The following is a 20137-nucleotide window of genomic DNA, read 5'->3' on the forward strand; positions in this document are numbered from 1 at the left end:
ACAAAAAAAGCCTCAGACTAATCCACGTTATCTTATGATCCATAATTCCACAAAGCCTCAAAGTCTGTACTAATATTAACATTTCCACAAAACCAGATTTCAATTTCTCTTTGGTTTGGTTGTAAATATGTCATCTAAAGAAGTTTGCTGTTAAAACATATTATATTATGAATAAAGTATTCCTCTAATACACCTGGGAAAAGGTTTGACTAAAATGTGCAAAAAAATTATTAAACTATGTAGTTCAAACCCTTTTTAAAGCTCTAGTAAAAGAAATCCAGATTTTCTCTATTGTTTTTCTATTGGTTTAATTGGGTCTTTTTCTAGTTTCCTAAGGTGGAAGCTAATTGATTTGACCTTTTTTTTCTTTCCCCAAATAAGCACTTAATGGTACAAATTTCACTTTAAGCACTACTTCAGCCACATTCCACAAATTTTGATGTGTTGTATTTTTCTTTTTATTCAGTTCAAAATATTTTCCAATGTCCCTGTGATTACTTCTTTAATTCATGAGTTATTTAACAGTAAGTTGTTTAATTTCCAAATATGTGGGAACATTTTCAGATATCTGTTATTGATTTTGAATTTAATTCTGTCGTGGTAAGAGGATATACTTTGTATGATTTCAATCCTTTTACATTTATTGACACTTGTTTTATGGCCCAGAATATTGTCTATCTTGGTGAATCTTTCATGTTCACTTGAATAGTATGTGTATTCTGCTGTTGCCAAGTAGAATACAAATATCAGCTAGGTCAAATTGGTTGATACTGTTGTTCAAGTCTTGTAAGTCCTTACTAATTTTCCATTTGTTCTATTTGTCTATTTGTCCTGTCTCTGAGAGAGAAGTGTAGAGATCTCCATCTCTAATTGTGGATTTGTCCATTTCACTTTTCAATTCAGTTGTTGCTTTACATATTTTGAATCTCTGTTTTTAGGTGCCTATAAAATTTAAATTATGTCCTCTGAATGAATTTTATTTTTTATTAATTAATTAATTATTTTTGGCTGCGTTGGGTCTTCGTTGCTGCACGCTGGCTTTCTCTAGCTGCGGCAAGCGGGGGCTACTCTTTGTTGCAGCGTGAGGGCGTCTCGTTGTGGTGGCTTCTCTTGTTGAGGAGCACGGGTTTTAGGTGCACGGGCTTCAGTAGTTGTGGCACACGGGCTTAGTTGCTCTGGGGCATGTGGGATCTTCCCAGACCAGGTATTGAACCCATGTCCCTTGCATTGGCAGGCGGATTCTTTTTTTCTTCTTCTTTTTTTTAATTAATTTATTTATTTATGGCTGTGTTGGGTCTTCATTTCTGTGCAAGGGCTTTCTCTAGTTGCGGCAAGCGGGGGCCACTCTTCATTGCGGTGCACGGGCCTCTCACTATCGCGGCCTCTCTTGTTGTGGAGCACAGGCTCCAGACATGCAGGCTCAGTAATTGTGGCTCATGGGCCCAGTCGCTCCGTGGCATGTGGGATCTTCCCAGACCAGGGGTTGAACCCGTGTCCCCTGCACTGGCAGGCTCTCAACCACTGTGCCACCAGGGAAACCCTGGCAGGTGGATTCTTAACCACTGTGCCACCAGGGAAGTCCCCTCTTAATGAATTTTAATGTTTTTACTGCCAATAATATTTATTCTGAAAACTATTATGTTTAGTATAAATATAGCTATTCTAATATTCTTCGAATTATTGTCTATATGGTATATCTTTTTCTTTTTACCTCTCTGTGTCTTTAAAGTGGATTTCTTGTGGATAGAATATAGTTGGGTCTCGGTTTTTAAATCCAATCTGACAACAACCTCTATCTTTTAATGGAGTGTTTAGTCTAGTTCCATTTAATGTAACTATCAGTATAACTGGGTTTAAATCTGTTATCTTGCTTTTTCTTTCTATATATTCCGTTTGTTCTTTTTTCTCTTTTCTTGCATAATTTTGGATAAATTACATACTTTTTATGAATCCATTTTGCCTCCTCTATTAGCTTATAACTATTTTATTCTTTAGAGTTCTAAGGTTTACAGTACACATCTTTAACAATATTACACTCTACCCTCAATATTATACCACTTCATGTATACTGTATCTTACAACAGTACATTTCCACTCCTCCCACCCTGTACTTTATGATATTGTTATTTGTTTTACTTGTACAAACTACATATTACTATTTTTGCTTTAAACAGTAAATTTATGTTTTAAAAAACACTAAAATGAAGGAAAAGAAACATATTTTACACTTACCTATATGTTTACCATTTCTGGCATTCTTTATTGTTTTGTACAGATCTAAATTTCCATCTGGTATTATTTTCCTTCTGTCTGAAGAACTTCCTTTAATATTCTTATAGCATAGGTCTCTTGGTGATGGATTCACTCAATTTTTCTTTGTTTAAAAAACAAATATTTTATTTTGTCTTCATTTTTGAAAGATAGTTTTGCTGGATATAGAATTCTAGGTTATAGTTTTTGTTGTTGTTGCATACTTTGAAAATGTTATTCCATTGTCTTGCATAGTTGCTGATGAGAATTTTGCGTCATTCTTTATTCATCTGTATGTAACAAGTATTCTTCCCACTTCCCCTGCTGCTTTTTAAAGAACTTTGTAAAATATGTAAGAGTACCAGTGACAAAGGAAAATAATCCATGTTTCTTCTGCTGACATATTTTTCCTACATTGAAATAATCTTAAAGATGCTAATAAAAAAAACAGTAGTGTAATTTTCTTCTTTTAAAAAAATGTACTTCTAACTCCAAGTACACTGAAGTTAGATTGATTGGCATTGTCCCACTGGTCACTGATGCTGTGCCCCCCCACCCCGCACCGAACTTTTGATTCTTTCTGTCTTCCATTTTGGTTATTTTTTATTGCTATGTCTTCTGGTTCACTAATCTTGTCTTCTGTGGTACCTAATATGCCATTAATACCATCCAATGTATTTTAAATTTCAGGTATATTTTTCATCTCTAGAGATACCATTTGGATTGTTTTAAATAGTTTCCATTTCTTTCCTCACTGCAGCCTTTAGTCTACTGCTAATTCAGTCATGTTACTAAGATGATACCATTTTGAGGACTTTTAAACAATGCCTTATGTTTTATGATGTCTTTCTATTCCGACTGGTGGGCAAAACTATATGCAGCCCAGGGACAATTTCAGTAATTATTCAGCCTATTGCTTTCTGGTGGTTTTCTGATAGTTTTTTCTCATGCAGGTGTAGATAAGTACCGAAGACTCCTGAAGACTCCTATGCAGATCTCCAGAGCTCTTTCTGTGTACAGCTCTGTCCCCCAGGTACCCTGCCCCAGAAATTTTAGCTGCTTTGTCTTGCCAAACTCCAGTCTCTGTGTCTTCAACTTGGTTAGACCAGCAGGTCCTCTTTGGATTCCGGCTCCAGGTGCTGTGGCCTAGAAACTGCCTCCAGGCAGTGAGAGCAATCTTAAGACTCATCTTGTTTGTGTTCCTTCTTTAGGTATCACAGAACTGTAACACCTGTTGTTCAATGTCTGACTGTTGTTTTATATACTTTTTATGGTTTGCTAGTTGTGTAAGATGGGAAGGTATATCTATTTCTTCCATGGCTTTCATGGCTGAAAGTGGGAGTCCAGATTATATTCTTGTTTCTAAAACTGATCTTTCATTTGAGCTTGAACTTGACGTTAACCTAATCAGCAATTCTCAATGCCCTTTATATAGGCTGAACTGCTTCAGGATTCTTTTACCCTCATGCTCTACAAGCATGCTTCTCTCAGCAAAGTGTTACATTAACATTGTTGTATTCAGTAGGCTGTATAGTAGGGTCTTGTAACTGGTGATTTCATTTGTCATTTAACGTTGTAGTGGGCATTTCTTATTTTTTAGCCATGCAGAATAGATGTCTTGTCTTTGTATAATGGTCCTCAATCCATGTGAACTGTATGGAGCTGATCCTATTCCAAGCTCCAGGGGAGGGTATGTGACCTAGATCTAAGCCAATAAGCACATTCCATTCTCCTAAACCAGAGCTAATGGTTCACAGATGGGCATACAAGATAACTATGTGAATGCCTACCAGGCCTAGACCTTTTGCTCAAATAGTCTCTTTTTTGGAGCTGACTAGAATCTGAGAATATACACAGCTGGAGCCTTTGCCAGCCATCTTGTCACCAGAGGGAGCCTAAAAAATGAAGACAGAGCTGGAAGACAGGATTCTGGTAGCATTTTAAGCCCCTGGGCTAAGGGATACCTTCAACTAACACTGAACTTTTCCTACTATGTGAGTTAATAATTTCCCATTTTGCCTCCATGAGCATGGGCTGGGCTTTCTGACACTTGCAATGGAAAGTCTCCCATCTGTTCCATCAAATGGTAAATATCAGTCATGGGTTCCAAGTGGATTTTTTAAAAAGACACACTGAAGCAATGTCATACAATTGTGGATTAATGAGCTGTAATAGCAAACCATCAAAGCAAAATCACATACCTCCAAGAGATGGACCTTCTCTTTATGAATGCACTGTGCAAGCCTGTAAGGCAGAGCCACAAGCAGCCATCAGGGTGTGGGACATGTAAGGGCTAGAACTCCAAGAAAAGGGAGTTCTACAAAAAAGAAAGAACGAGCCTGACATTTTAGGCCTGATCTGGGCAAATCCATTCACATAGCCAAAAACGTCATCTCTACTACAACAGTCTTGAGGATATCATCTACCACGTCAAGAAGCCTCTGGCCCCCATGACCTAAAAATGAATATATTCTTTTCTTTTTAATTTTTGTCTGGATAACGCTTTAAAAAACACACCCAGTTCTACTTTTGCTCCCCCCAAAATATAAACATGTAGAAAATAAGCAGCTGACAATGTTCTTCAGAAGTGTAACGTCACTGGGCTATTTCCCCTTTTCTTTTTAGCTTTCCTATTTTGCAGCCAGAAGAATAGTAAGATAATTTAATATGAGAAGTTAGTAAACCTGAAAAAAAGCTATAGGTATGGTATTTATCAGGAAAATAATCTGTAGTGGTTTTCAGATACCAGCAGTGCTGTGGTAAAATACCTAAGAAAGAAAAATCAGTATCTGCATGTGTTCTCTTCACTTAAAAAATTCTTTCCTAGATTTATATTCCACTTCCTTTGGTGTTTATGCATGTCTCTCTTTTTTTCTCTGCCCTTTGGGCAATGATATTTTTGTGTCAGATACTATTACATACGAATAATGAATGCTGACTAATAATGATAATAATTGTACTGAGATATAGGGAAGTAAGATGTTATGACATGTACATAGTCAAAGCATGTGCTTGAGGAATATTTTATTAAAGCCACAATAGGCTTCACTATTAAGTAAGACTCTTTGTCCTCCGAGGAACGTTGATATAGTGTGTCACAAAGAAGATGAAGTATAAAAGTATAATTTGTTGAACAAGGTTTTGGAAAACAGAAATGAAATATTATACATGTATCTCTCCTATTAACTTACAAAATAAGCAGAATAGAATTAAGACTTAATCCTCAGTTAAATCTGGGGGGTGGGGTGGGATGGATATATGATACAAATGACTATAAAAAGTTGCCTTTAAAGTACTAACATGTCCCAAATCCTTGAAGGTTAGATTACTGTGTGGACAAAAACTAAAATATTAAGAGAACAGAATTCTGGAGGAGGTGACTTTTTAAAATTGTGTGTTCTTCCTAAGGATTTATTTACATCCTTAGCTTGTTATTGTGTCAGGAGTCACATGCCAGGCCGATTCTCTACTTTGGGATAAATTTTGGAGAAACCAAATTTTCTAAAACATTAAATCAGCAGGATATACATACATGATGGAAATCATCAATACCATATTAGATGCAGTTGTCTACCAGAGGGTCTCAAATTAGGATACTGGTTGAAAATAAGAACTAGGATAGGTGCTGGTGAGAGAGAGAGTGCCAGGCTCCTCCTTAAGGCGTTTAAAAGTGGCAACGCTAACATCTTAAAGGCTGGCCTCAGGTTTTGTTTTATTTTTAAATTGTTTGGTTTTTAATTTCATAAAAGACATGGTACACCTAGTATGTTCCACTAACAGTCTCCTAGTGAAAACAAACTTGCAAATCTCTCCCCAAATGTTAAATTACTCTCTAATATTTTTTGTTTCTCAATTCCATAAAAGAAACAGGACACCTAATAAGTTCCACTAACAGTCTCCAAGTAAGAAAAACTTCCAAATCTCTCTCCAAATTTGAAAGCAACAAAAGCAAAAATAGGCAAGTGAGACTACATCTAATGATAAATCTTCTGCACAGAAAAGAAAATAATCAACAGAGTGAAAAGGCAACCCATTGCTGTATCATAATAAAGTTTTAATTTTTTGAGGAACCTCCATAATGTTTTCCATAATTGCTGTACCAATTTACATTCCCATCAACAGTGTACAAGAGTTCCCTTTTCTCCACATCCTCGCTTACACCAGTTCTTTTGTCTTTTTGACAACAGCCATTCTAACAGGTGTGAGATGATATCTCACTGTGGTTTGATTTGCATTCCCCTGATGATCAGTGATGCTGAACACCTCTTCATACAGCTGTTGGCCATTTGTATATCTTCTTTTGAGAAAGGTCTATTCAGGTCCTTTGCTTATTTTTAAATCGAGTTTTTTGTTTGTTTTTGGTTTTTTTGCTATTGAGTTATATGACTTCCCTATATATTTTGGATATTAACCCCTTATCAGATATATGATTTGCAAATATTTTCTCTTATTCCATAGGTTGCCTTTTCACTCTGCTGTTTCCTTTACTGTGCAGAAGTTTTTAGCTTGATGTAATCTCACTTGTCTATTTTTCTTTTGCTGCCTATGCTTTGGTGCCATATCTAAATAATCATTGCCCAGACCACAGTCAAGAACGTTTTCTTCCCCTCTACTTTCATTTACTAGTTTTTTGGTTTCAGGGCTTATATTTAAGTCTTTAATCTGTTTTGAGTTGGTTTTTATAAATGCTGTGAGATAGGGCCAATTTCATTCTTCTGCATGTGGATATTCAGCTTTCCTAACATCATTTATTGAACAGACTATCCTTTCCCCATTTAGTGTTCTTGGAACCCTTGTTGAAGTTCAGTTGACCGCAGATGTATGGATTTATTTCTGGGGTTTCTAGTTCATTCCATTGGTCTACAGGTCTGTTTTTATGCCAGTACCATACTGTTTTGATTATTGGAGCTTTGTAATATATTTTGAATTCATCAAGTGTGGTGCCTTCAATTTTGTTGTTCTTGCTCAAGATTGCTTTGGTTATTTAGGATATTTTGTGGTTCCACATGAATTTTAGGATGTCGTTTTCTATTTCTGTAAAGAATGTCATTGGGATTTTGATAGGCATTGCATTGAATATGTAGATCACTTTGGATAGTATGGACATTTTAGCAATATTAATTCTTCTAATCCATGAAATGATGAGTTTCTCTTGAGTTAAGTACAATATTTAAAGTTCTCTAGCTCCATAAAGTGGCTATGAAGAAGTATAAGCAACTATGTGCAAACCAACAAAAACCTTATGAAATGTTTCCTTTTGGAGTATTAATGTTAGGCAGTTACCCTTCCAATGACCTTAATGATCTAGATCTACACTCAAGGTGTCATAACCAGTTCCCCAGCCAGCATTACAAAATACAAGAAGGATAGACAGGACTGAGGTCGAGAGGGCCACAGTGCTCGGGTGCAGTGTACAGGCCTGGATGGAAGTGCATGATGAGTCGCTGTGGTCCTACTCACCACCAGCAGCGGAAGAAGTAAAAAGTGGAGCAGTGTGTGTTCATTTTTGTTTTTTTTTTTTTTGGCTTCCATATCATCTGGTAAGTACTATACTGGATAGCAACAGAAACACAGTGCCTACAGGGACTTTACAGATGATCTTGTCTAATCTCTTAGTTTCTCTCCGTCACCCTCTACAAGTTTGACTGCCCTAGACAGAGAGAACTGCCCACTATGCTCTGATCTTTATTTATTTATTTTTAAATGGAATTCTTGCAGTCTCTCTTTTTTAAAATTTTTATTTATTTATTTATTTATTTATGGCTGTGTTGGGTCTTTGTTTCTGTGCGAGGGCTTTTTCTAGTTGCGGCAAGTGGGGGCCACTCTTCATCGCGGTGCACGGGCCTCTTATTATTGCGGCCTCTCTTGTTGCGGAGCACAGGCTCCAGACACGCAGGCTCAGTAATTGTGGCTCACGGGCCTAGTTGCTCCACGGCATGTGGGATCTTCCCAGACCAGGGCTCAAACCCGTGTCCCCTGCATTGGCAGGCAGATTCTCAGCCACTGCGCCACCAGGGATGCCCTGATCTTTATTTTTATCTTCCCTTGCAATGGACCCACATTAAGAATCAGGAACTTTGTGTGTGTATACATATTCATATCCATGTATAATACAGAAATTTATAATATAATTCAGTGTAATCTCCTACTTGGAAAAAAACATTATGTATTCTTTTAAAATGTTTGTTGGACACTCCATGTTCACATCCACGGGAGAAGCAATGGTGAGTGACATTATTGCTGAAGGTTAATTATGAGACATTCCAGGTTTACCATTTCCATTTTGTCATGTTGCATTTAACTTCTTTTAAATTACTATTAATTCAAAACAATATTCAAATTTCTGAGAACTTAAAATGTGAACACAGATTCTCCAGTCAAATATAACATGATATTTTGGGTTTTATTTCATTTTAAAAACTCACGTGAATTTGATTTAAAAAATTTTGTAACAATATAGGTTTTAAGGTCATTAGAGAAATCTATTTTTGTGTCAAAATTTCCTGCTGCATGAAAGTAGTTTCAAAATAACAACTACTTCCACCACCACAACAAAGGTCCCCCATCTCACACCGTGTGCTCATTTATTTAGTGATCCAATGGATGCTTCTTGAGCATCTACAAGTCATTTTACTAGAAATGGGGACAAGGGAAGGAAGAACAAAGGGAGAAAAGATGGTGGGAGGTGGTGTTATGATGGTTGGTGGAAATAATACAAAGGACGTGGTAGATAACAGTCCTGGAATATGACATTTCACTGACTGTTAATATAACTAGTTAAACTATATGTGAAAGAATGTTTTTTTAACAATGGAAAAGAGAATAATTACATTAACAAATCTAATACTTCTCAATATAATTTAATCAGAGAATTTAAGAGCTGTTGGAGAACTTATAGATCATGTAGTTTAACTCCACATTTTATACTAAATCTATTTTTGTTGTTTCATCTTGTATTTTTTTCTCAAATGTGAATCAAATGAAGACCATAGGGCTCAGATTTGTCTGTGTCCTTCGAAGGAAAGGAAGGACCACTTTCCACAGGAGTGCTTGCCATTTCTAACCTTCAGTTTATCAAACAGCAGGACATCTGGTCTGGTGGCCAGGATTGACAGGTTAACTATTATCACTATATCCCAAGTCCTGAATCAGTAATTTTTTAAATATTATAAGGTTCACGTTATAGAGTTAATTTAATTACATTACCAATTAATATTTCAGGGTTCACTGCTTACCTATTATCTTGGCAACATTAAATCTATTAATATGTCACATCTTTCATTTCTGTGTAGAACGCAAGTGTCTGAAACTCTAAATTCAACCAGTCACCACTTCAAGACTACCTTAGAGAAGAACTAAATTCATATTTTAAAGTATCTATAATTCTTCAGCAGCCTTTTTGCCCGAGGAACTGTGGTCTGAAGTGAAGCATGCAAAGCCTCTGCATGCCACCCCTGATGAGCAAGTGACACTAGACTCAGCATGAAGGAAAAGAAAAAAAAAAGAGGAGACATGATGGCAGAGTAGAAGGACGTGAGCTCACCCCTTCTTACAGAAACACCAAAATCACAACTAACTGCTGAATAACCACCAACCAAAAAATGCTGGAACCTATCAAAAAAGATACCCTACATTCAAAGACAAAGAAGAAGCCACAAGGAGAAGGTAGGAGGGGCACAACTGTGATAAAAAACAAATCTCATACATGCCGGGTGGGTGAACCACAAACTGGGAAATAATTATACCACAGAAGTTCTCCCACAGGAGTGAAAGTTCTGAGGCCTGTATCAGGCTCCCCAGCCTGGGGTGGCTGGCAATGGGAGGAGGAGACCCCAGAGAATCTGGCATTGAAGGCCAGCAGTGTGTGATCCCACAGGACTGGGGTAAACAGAAACTCCGCTCTTGGAGGGTATACACAGGGTCTCGTGCACACCAGGACCCAGGAGAAAAACCAGTAACCTCATAAGAGACTGGGCCAGACTTACCTGCTAGTATTGGAGGGTCTCCTGCGGAGGCAGGGTGCTGGCTGTGGTTCACTGCAGGGACAAGGACACTGGTGGTGGCAGTTCTGGGGAGTACTCATTGGCATGAGCCTTCTTGGAGGCTGCCATTTTCTCACCAAGACCTGGCCCCCACCCAACAGCCTGTAAGCTCCAGTGTTGGGATGCCTCAGGCCAAACAACCAACAAACAGGGCAGGAACACAGCCCCACCCATAAGCAGACAGGCTGCTTAAAGTCTTCCTGAGTAAACAGCTGCCTGATAAACACACCCCCTGACCCAGCCCTGCTCACCAAAGGGGCAAGACCCAGCTCCACCCACTAGTGGGCAGGTACCAGTCCCTCCCACCAGGAAGCCTACACAAGCCTCTTAGCCTCATCCACCCAGGGGCAGACAGCAGAGCTAGAAGAACTATAACACTGCAGCCTGCGGAACAGAAACCACAATCACAGAAAGTTAGACAAAATGAGATGGTAAGGGAATATGTCCCAGATGAAGGAACAAGATAAAACCCCAGAACAACAACTAAATGAAGTGGAGATAGGCAATCTACCTGAAAAAGAATTCAGAGTAATGATAGTAAATACGATCCAAAGTCTCAGAAAAAGAATGGAGGCAGAGATCGAGAAGATATAAGAAAAGTTTAACAAAGACCCAGAAGAACTAAAGAACAGAGATGAACAATACAGTAACTGAAATGAAAAATACACTAGAAGAAATCAATAGCAGCATAACAGGGAGAAGAACAGATAAGTGAGCTGGAAGACAGAATGGTAGAAATCACTGCCACTGAACAGAAAAGAAAAAAGAATGAAAATAAATGAGGACAGTCTAAGAGACCTCTGGGACAACATTAAATGCACCAACATTTGCATTATAGGGGTCCCAGAAGGAGAAGAGAGAGAGAGATTACCTGAGACAAATGTTGAAGAGATAATAGCTGAAAACTTCCCTATCATGGGAAAGGAAACAGTCACCCAAGTCCAGAAAGCGCAGAGAGTCCCAGGCAGAATAAACCCAAGGAGGAACACACCGATACACATAGTAATCAAACTGACAAAAATTAAAGACAACGAAAAAATATTAAAAGCAACAAGGGAAAAACCACAAATCATGTACAAGGGAACTCCCATAATGTTATCAGCTGATTTGTCAGTAGAAACTCTGCAGGCCAGAAGGGAATGGCACAATATATTTAAAGTGATGAAAGGGAAGAATCTACAACCAAAAATAATCTAGCAAGCAAGGCTCTCATTCAGATTCAACAGAGAAATCTTTACAGACAAGCCAAAGCTAACAGAATTCAGCACGAACAGACCAGCTTTGCAAGAAACGCTAAAGGAACTTACTTCTCTAGGCAGAAAAGAAAAGGCCACAACTAGAAACAAAAAATTAAAATGGAAAAGCTCACCGGTAAAGGCAAACATACAGTAAAGGCAGAAAATCATCTGTACACAGATATGACATCAAAACAACCAACAGAGAGAAGAGGAGAGCACAAATGCAGTATATTGGAAATGCATTTGAAATTAAAAGACCAACAACTTAAAATAATCTTGTTTTTATACAGACTGCTGTATCAAAACCTCACGGTAACCGCAAACCAAAAATCTACAATAGATACACAAAAAAGAAAAAGGAATACAAACATAACACTAAAGTTAGTCATCAAATCACAAGAGAAGAGAACAAAAGAGGAAGGGAAGAAAAAAACAAATCCAAAGCAATTAAGAAAATGGCACGAGGAACACACATATCAATAATTACCTTAAACGTAAATGTATTAAATGCTCCAACCAAAAGACATAGATTGGCTGAATGGATACAGCAACAAGACCCATATATATGCTGTCTATAAGAGAACCATTTCAGATCTAGGGACACATACAGACTGAAAGTAAGGGGATGGAAAAAGCTATTCCATGCAAATGGAAATCAAAAGAAAGCTGGAGTAGCAATTCTCATATCAGACAAAATCGACTTTAAAATAAAGAATGTTACAAGAGACAGGGAAGGACACTACATAATGATCAAGGGACCAATACAAGAAGATATAACAATTGTAAATATATATGCACCAACATAGGAGCACCTCAATATATAAGGTAAATACTAACAACCATAAAAGGAGAAATCAACAGTAACACAATAATAGTGGGGGACTTCAACACCCCACTTTCATCAATGGACAGATCATCCAGACAGAAAATCAATAAGGAAACACAGGCCTTAAATGACACATTAGACCAGATGGACTTAACTGATATTTATAACGCATTCTATCCAAAAGCAGCAGAATACAGATTCTTCTCAAGTGCACATGGAACATTCTCCAGGACTGATTACATACTGGGCCACAAAGCGAGCCTTGGTAAATTTAAGAAAACTGAAATCATATCAAGCATCTTTTCCGATCACAACACTATGAGATTAGAAATCAACTACAAGAAAAAAATTGTAAAAAACACAAACATGTGCAGGCTAAACAATGTGCTACTAAACAACCAATGGATCACTGAAGAAATCAAAGAGGAAATCAAAAAATACCTAGAGACAAATGAAAACGAAAGCACGACAATACAAAACCTATGGGACGCAGCAAAAGCAGTTCTAAGAGGGAAGTTTATAGCAATACAATCTCACCCCAGGAAACAAGAAAAATCTCAAATAAACAATCTAACCTTACACCTAAAGCAACCAGAGAAAGAAGAACAAACAAAACCTAAAGTTAGTAGAAGAAAGGAAATCATAAATAAATGAAATAGAAATGAACAAAACAACAGAAAAGATCAATGAAACTCCTTTGGTTCTTTGAAAAGATAAAATTGATAAACCTTTAGCCACACTCATCAAGAAAAAAAGGGAGAGGGATCAAATCAATAAAACTAGAAATGCAAAAGGAGGAGTTACAACGGACACCACAGAAATACAGAGGATCATAAGAGACTAATACGAGCAACTATATGCCAATAAAGTGGACAACCTGGAAGAAATGAACAAATTCTTAGAAAGGTACAATCTCCCAAGACTGAACCAGGAAGAAATAGAAAATATGAACAACTAATTGCAAGTACTGAAATTGAAACTGTGATTAAAAAACTCCCAACAAACAAAAGTTCAGGACCAGAAAGCTTCACAGGTGAATTCTATCAAACATTTAGAGAACAGTTAACACCTATCCTTCTCAAACTCTTCCCAAAAAATTGCAGAGGAAGGAATACTCACAAACTCATTCTATGATATGAGGCCACCATCACCCTGATACCAAAACCAGACAAAGATACCACAAAAAAAGAAAATTACAGGCCACTAACTGATGAAGATAGACATAAAAATCCTCAACAAAATACTAGCAAACTGAATCCAACAACACATTAGAAGGATCATACACCATGATCAAGTGGGATTTATCCCAGGGATGCAAGGATTTTCAATATCTGCAAATCAATCAGTGTGATACACCACATCAACAAATCGCAGAATAAAAACCATATGATCACCTCAATAGATGCAGAAATAGCTTTTGACAAAATTCAACACACATCTGTGATAAAAACTCTCCAGAAAATGGGCCGAGAGGGAACATACCTCAACATAATAAAGGCCATATATGACAAACCTACAGCTAACATCATTCTCAATGGTGAAAAACTGAAAGCATTTCCTCTAAGATCAGGAACAAAACAAGGATGTCCACTCTCACCACTTTTATTCAACATAGTTTTGGAAGTCCTAGCCACAGCAATCAGAGAAGAAAAAGAAAGGGAATCCAAATTGGAAAAGAAGTAAAACTGTCACTGTTTGCAGATGACACGATACTGTACATAGAAAATCCTAAAGATGCTACCAGAAAGCTACTTAGGCTCATCAATGAATTCACTAAAGTTGCAGGATACAAAATAAATACACAGAAATCTGTTGCACTTCTATACACTATCAACGAAAGATCAAAAAGAGAAATAAACAATCCCATTTACCATCACATCAAAAAGAATATCAAGGAATAAATCTACCTAGGGAGGCAAAAGATCTGTAACTCCAAAAACTGTAAGATGTTGATGAAAGAAATTGAAGATGACACAAACAGATGGAAAGATATACCATGTTCTTGGATTGGAAGAATCAACATTATCAAAATAAGTGTACTACCCAAGGCAATCTACAGATTCAATGCAATCCCTGTCAAATTACCAATGGCATTTTTCACAGAACTAGACCAAAAAACTTAAATTTGTATGGAAACACAAAAGACCCCGAATAGCCAAAGCAATCTTGAGAAAGAAAAACAGAGCTGGAGGAATCAGGCTCCCTGACTTTGGACTATACTACAAAGCTAAAGTCATCAAAAGAGTATGGTACTGGCACAAAAATAGAAATATAGCTCCATGGAACAGGACAGAAAGCCCAGACATAAGCCCATGCACCTATGGTTAATTAATCTTCAACAAAGGAGGCAAGATTATACAATGGAGAAAAGACAGTCTCTTCCATAAATGGTGCTGGGAAAACTGGACAGCTACATGTAAGAAAATGAAATTAGAACATTCTTCAACACCATACACATACACAAAAATAAACTCAAAATGGATTAAAGACGTAAATTTAAGACCAGATACTATAAAACGCTTAGAGGAAAATACAGGCAGAACAGTCTCTGACATAAATCGCAGCAATATCTTTTTTGATCTGTCTCATAGAGTAATGGAAATAAAAACAAAAATAAACAAATGGGACCTAATGAAACTCAAAAGCTTTTGCACAGTAAAGGAAACCATAAACAAAACAAAAAGACAACCTACACAATGGGAGAAAATATTTGCAAATGATGTGACCGACAAGGGATTAATCTCCAAAACTTAAAAACAGCTCATGTGGCTCAATATCAAAAAAACAAACAACCCAATCAAAAAAATGGGCAGAAGACCTAAATAGACATTTCTCCAGTGAAGACATACAGATGGCCAAGAGACACATGAAGAGATGCTCAACATCACTAATTATTAGAGAAATGCAAATCAAAACTACAATGAGATATCACCTCACACCATTCAGAACGGCCATCATCAAAAAGTCTACCAACAATACGTGCTGGATAGGGTGTGGAGAAAAGGGAACCCTCCTACACTGTTGGTGGGAACTTAAATTGGTATAGCCACTATGGAGACCAGTATGGAGGTTCCTTAAAAAACTAAAAATAGAACTACCATATAATCCTACAATCCCACTCCTGGGCATATATCTGGAGAAAAACGTGGTTTGAAAGGATACATGCACCCCAATGCTCATTGCAGCACTGTTTACAATAGCCAAGACAGGGAAGCAACCTAAATGTCCATCAACAGATGAATGGATAAAGAAGATGTGGTAAATATATACAATGGAATATTACTCAGCCATTAAAAAGAATGAAATAATGCCATTTGCAGCAGCATGGATGGACCTGGAGATTATCATACGAAGTGAATGAAGTAAGTCAGACAGAAAAAGACAAATATCATATGATATTTATATGTGGAATCTAAAAAAATGATACAAATGAACTTATTTACAAGACAGAAACAGACTCACAGACTTAGAGAACGAACTTATGGTTATGGGTATGGGGTGTTGGGGAGGGATAGATTGGCAGTTTGGGATTGACATGTACACTGCTGTATTTAAAACAGATAACCAACAAGGACCGACTGTATAGCACAGGGAACTCTGCTCAATACTCTGTAATAACCTAAATGGGAAAAGAATTTGAAAAAGAATAGATACATGTAAAATATATGTATGCAATATAACTGAATCACTTTGCTGTACATCTGAAACTAATACAACATTGTTAATCAACTATACTCCAATATAAAATAAAAATTAAAAAAATAAAGTGTCTATAATTCATGTCTTCTTTTAATTATTTAATTTGCCTAAGTAGCCAGGTTTCTGTTATTATTATATGTAATCTTGATTTTGTTTTATAGAGCTGTTTGAATTAAACATACCAAATGGAACACTGAATAATTTGAAGGGAGTAAAAGAAATACAGAGGATTTCACTGTATTCTGTGGTGCGTGAAAATGCACTGCTCTTACATAACATCTAACTGTGCCTGGGAGCTAAGAAAGAAGCAAGAGCTTTCTTTAGCACCACAATCATGCCAGGGTTCTCAACTGCATCATACTCTCTGCTACTGGGCAAGAAACAGTCTTGACATGGATTCAGAAAAAATACCCACTTAGGGGTAATTTGTAATAACAAGAACAGTGCGTACCAAGTACCTACACATAACAGGAATTCAATTTTTCTGATGCAGAACCAGAGGTTCAGAGAGATGAAGCAATCTGCCCAAGGTCATACAAATAGCAAGCAAGTTCCTCAGGGCAAGGGCTGGGTCTTAGTTATCATCCTATCTGGAGAGCCTCAGATGTAGGATGCAATCACTGTTGGTGGGGTGCTTGTGTCTGACTTTTAATGGCAGAGGTTGTCTTGTTTTGTTTAGTTTTTAAGTTGGTTTAGTTTTTACGTTGGTTTAAGAAATTAGCACTTGTGTGCTCACTCTCTCTCTCTGTTGTGTTAGGATGGGGCAGTTCTTAAAATGAGAGGTTGATCCAGGAGACGGTTAAAATTACTTTCACTCTAAGTTACATTGACAACTTACAGGGTAATCATTTTTAAAGGATGTGGTACATTTATTTTTAAACTGATGACCTCCCTGAGAGAAACAACTATCTTTCTTGTGATAGATGCTTTATCAAATCCTTGTAAGTAACAATAGGAGGGGGAAAAAAAAAGACTGTGTTGTATAACACAGCAAAATGGGGAGACTTCCTGGGTTTCTTTCCTCCTTCTATTAAAAACAAACGACAACAACAAAAAACAAACACCTGCCTGGAGTCTGGAGTTAGGCCCAGTTGATTTTTTTTTTTTCCCCCCTTGGGATTTCACCTTGGTGAATGCTTTCACCAAAGATATATGACACTCATGGTTTCACCTTCTGAAATGAGACTTGACAGCTGTTCGACACCACAGAGCAACGTTATATAACTAGGCAGTTCAAGAGGCAAAAAAGAAAACCACATTGAAATGAGTTTGGTGAGTGGGCTGGTGGTTAGGCAGAGTACACTTTCACCAACATAGAAAATAGTCAATGGCAAGGCCACGTGAACAATTATCATTTTGTAAATGCTCCAGATTTTTCCTACAATAAATCTCTGAACTGGACATACTTACATATCACAGGCGGTGACCTTCTAAGTGAGCATTTGTGTGGGAGAGCACTGCTCCTGCCACAGAGTCTAAATTCTTTTAGGGATGTGCCCGGAAGTCAAGTATGACCCCTCCTTCTCTTTTTTATAATGCCACCCCACAGAAACATTTTTTAAGAAACAAAGAGTAATTTCAATGGAAAGAGTCAAATCCTTTTGAGAGTCAAAGACTTTTGACCTTATTAGCAACTCTAAAAAAATATCTAATGCAATTCACCGTCCAACATGAGCTCTTCCTGAGCATAAATATTTTACTTTTTTTAAACAGTGAGGCCAAGCTCGTTTTACTTTTTAGCTCCAGAGAAGGAAGCAGGCTTCTACTGTTTAACATGCCTCTTTAAAAAAAAAAAACAAGTATCTTTAAAACAGCGTGGGTACCAAGCTATGAGTCACAATTGGTCCCATAGTCAGTACTTTCTGGTTATACAAAATTTGCTCATGAAAGTCATGTGTTAAATTAAAATTGAGAAATTACTGGAAGACACAACCAAAAAAAAAATAGAGAATGTGTTTGTTTATGCAAATCCTTGAACAGCTCTACCCTTTGCTTTTTATCAATATTGACAGAAAGCATGTACAATGAACTTGACTTAGCACTAAAATGGCATCCCTAATAGGTCAATCTGTTCCTGCTTAACATACCAGAGGGATATATTTTAAAATCTCAGCCATTTCTAAAAAGTTTGCAGTTTCCTGCTTAGGAACCTAAATGGCTATTTTTGAGACCGAACATGCACATAACTTGATATTTGCAAAAGGATGTATTTGGGGTCATTTTCCTGATAAAAATCCTGTAAGACCAGGTTGTATATCATGCAAGAAGACACTGAGGACTAGTACCTGCATGGACTGTTTAGGTTCATAAATGGAAGAGGTGGTTGAGACTGGATGCACACACTGAATGGTCTCAATTTCATTTTACATCAAAGATACTGGTTGAAAGATCAGGTCTTTAATAATATGTTTAAAGAGGGAAAAGAAAACTGTATTTGGTTTACCTTGAAATATCAGCAATCTTTACACAGCCCATACATTTTGGAATGTACCCTTTATCCCCAAATAATCTGAAGTTCATAAAAATCTTTTTCACTATGGAAAAAGCAGAGCATATTGGGGGCTGGGTATTTAGCATTTGAGTAAAATTAATGCTAGTGTTAAAAATCGGGATAAATTGCAAATTTGGAATGAAATGTCTTACTACAGAGCCTGGTGCATTCTATCTGCTGAATAAATGTTGAATAAATTAATAAATAAAAGGAAGATCAGGGTTTCCAGCTTTATCATCTTTTGAAAACAGATACCCGCTAACATCAAAACTAATGCCATTTTCTCTACACTAACAATATTCATGTCTCAGGAACTTCATCATAAAGTTGTATAACTATTGGGAAGTTACTATAGAAATGCTAGTGCATCTACCCATGAAGTGTAACTGGGTCTCCTTACGCACAACCTCACATTGTATGTTCTCTGAATTAGGTTGCAAAGGACTGAACTTCAAGGTCTTATATCATGCTAGAAATACAGGCAAGATCTACACACAGCTTGAATCAACACACACACACATCTTGATGAAAAATGATTAAAGTATAGTTGGTACAACACAGTAACACAATAATTAAAAACTACACACACACACACACACAGTGAAAGAAAATCCTCAAAAAGTGAAGAGAAGCTGCTGGTGTCAGCAGCCTAACGGTCCCATGGTAGCCATCCTCCTTTCATCATGGTCAATTCATTAGCAGAGGAGAAAAGACAGAAACTATGGGAAATGCACACCATCTGCTCAATCCAGATGCAACAGCACATGCCTCTTATAGCCAAAGCTTTTTACCAGAAACGGAAGGAGATAAGATCTAATCCTCTCACAAAATATCCCACGAAGGTAGTTAGATGTATTTGCATCACAAATAAATATAATGCCAAAATCATTATTAGATGAGATCTTTTAAATATCAGTCAAGACTTTTACCACTCAGTATATACACTGATCAAACAGAATACTAAATCAGCATCAGAGAAAATGGGGTTGGATTCTATCACCTTTATTAAGCTATTCCTTAAAAAAAAATCATGCTTAAAACATCTTCATTCCCTGAATAGCAAGAACATTTTCGTCCAGTTGTCCTGGTTTTAAAAAGACACACTTTAATATTGTATATTTCAAGTAATGTGCATTTCCTTTCTTATAAGAAAAGGTTAAAAATAAATATTCTTACCTTGAAATTGTGAACCTTTTCATATTTTGGAATTTGCTCGTTTTCTTTCAGAGTTGCTCTTCTAACAAGTGATGTCAACTGCGAATAAGCAAAGAGTTTCAGAGGTTGCCAGATTGTCACAGACGACTTTTGAGAACCCAGTTTCATTCCCAAGGCTGCTATCAATAAATCTTGCTGACGGCCCTCTTGTTTTGATTTGTGAACTGTAGCTCTATTAGTTTTCCTACCCGACCAAGACTCTTTGGATGGCATTTTGGAATTCACAGGAAATAAAGAAAACCTATATTGATCTATGTCTGTCGATGAACTCTGTTCAGCTAACAAATGAGCATTCTGCCAGCCAGCACAGAACCCTACCCTACAGAGAGCTGCAGAGAAACATCACGGAGAGGTGGAGGAGGATGATGAAGCACTT

At 37.1% G+C, this 20137-nt stretch overlaps 1 protein-coding gene and 1 long non-coding RNA gene across 6 annotated transcripts in view; one reads left to right on the top strand and one right to left on the bottom strand.

The window, feature by feature from the left end:
- The window catches only part of LOC132369028 (uncharacterized), a 130221-nt gene extending 110240 nt beyond the window's left edge, over positions 1–19981 (top strand). Inside the window, exon 3 of one of the 2 annotated variants that reach the window (XR_009504218.1) lies at positions 19774–19981. This is a non-coding gene — a long non-coding RNA (uncharacterized LOC132369028). Of the gene's footprint in view, positions 1–9542; positions 9608–19773 lie in introns of those variants that run through there. The other variant, XR_009504219.1, reaches the window with a different exon arrangement.
- Positions 1–20137, bottom strand: part of CHN1 (chimerin 1) — a 202800-nt gene that overhangs the window by 32598 nt on the left and 150065 nt on the right. For all 4 annotated transcript variants that reach the window (XM_059928131.1, XM_059928133.1, XM_059928132.1 and 1 more), the window contains one exon: positions 19723–19800. In XM_059928131.1, coding sequence (XP_059784114.1) covers positions 19723–19800 — 78 coding nt within the window. The remainder of the gene's footprint in view (positions 1–19722; positions 19801–20137) is intronic.

The sequence above is a fragment of the Balaenoptera ricei genome, chromosome 7 (genome assembly GCF_028023285.1).
Source record: "Balaenoptera ricei isolate mBalRic1 chromosome 7, mBalRic1.hap2, whole genome shotgun sequence".
In the NCBI taxonomy this organism is placed as follows: domain Eukaryota; kingdom Metazoa; phylum Chordata; class Mammalia; order Artiodactyla; family Balaenopteridae; genus Balaenoptera; species Balaenoptera ricei.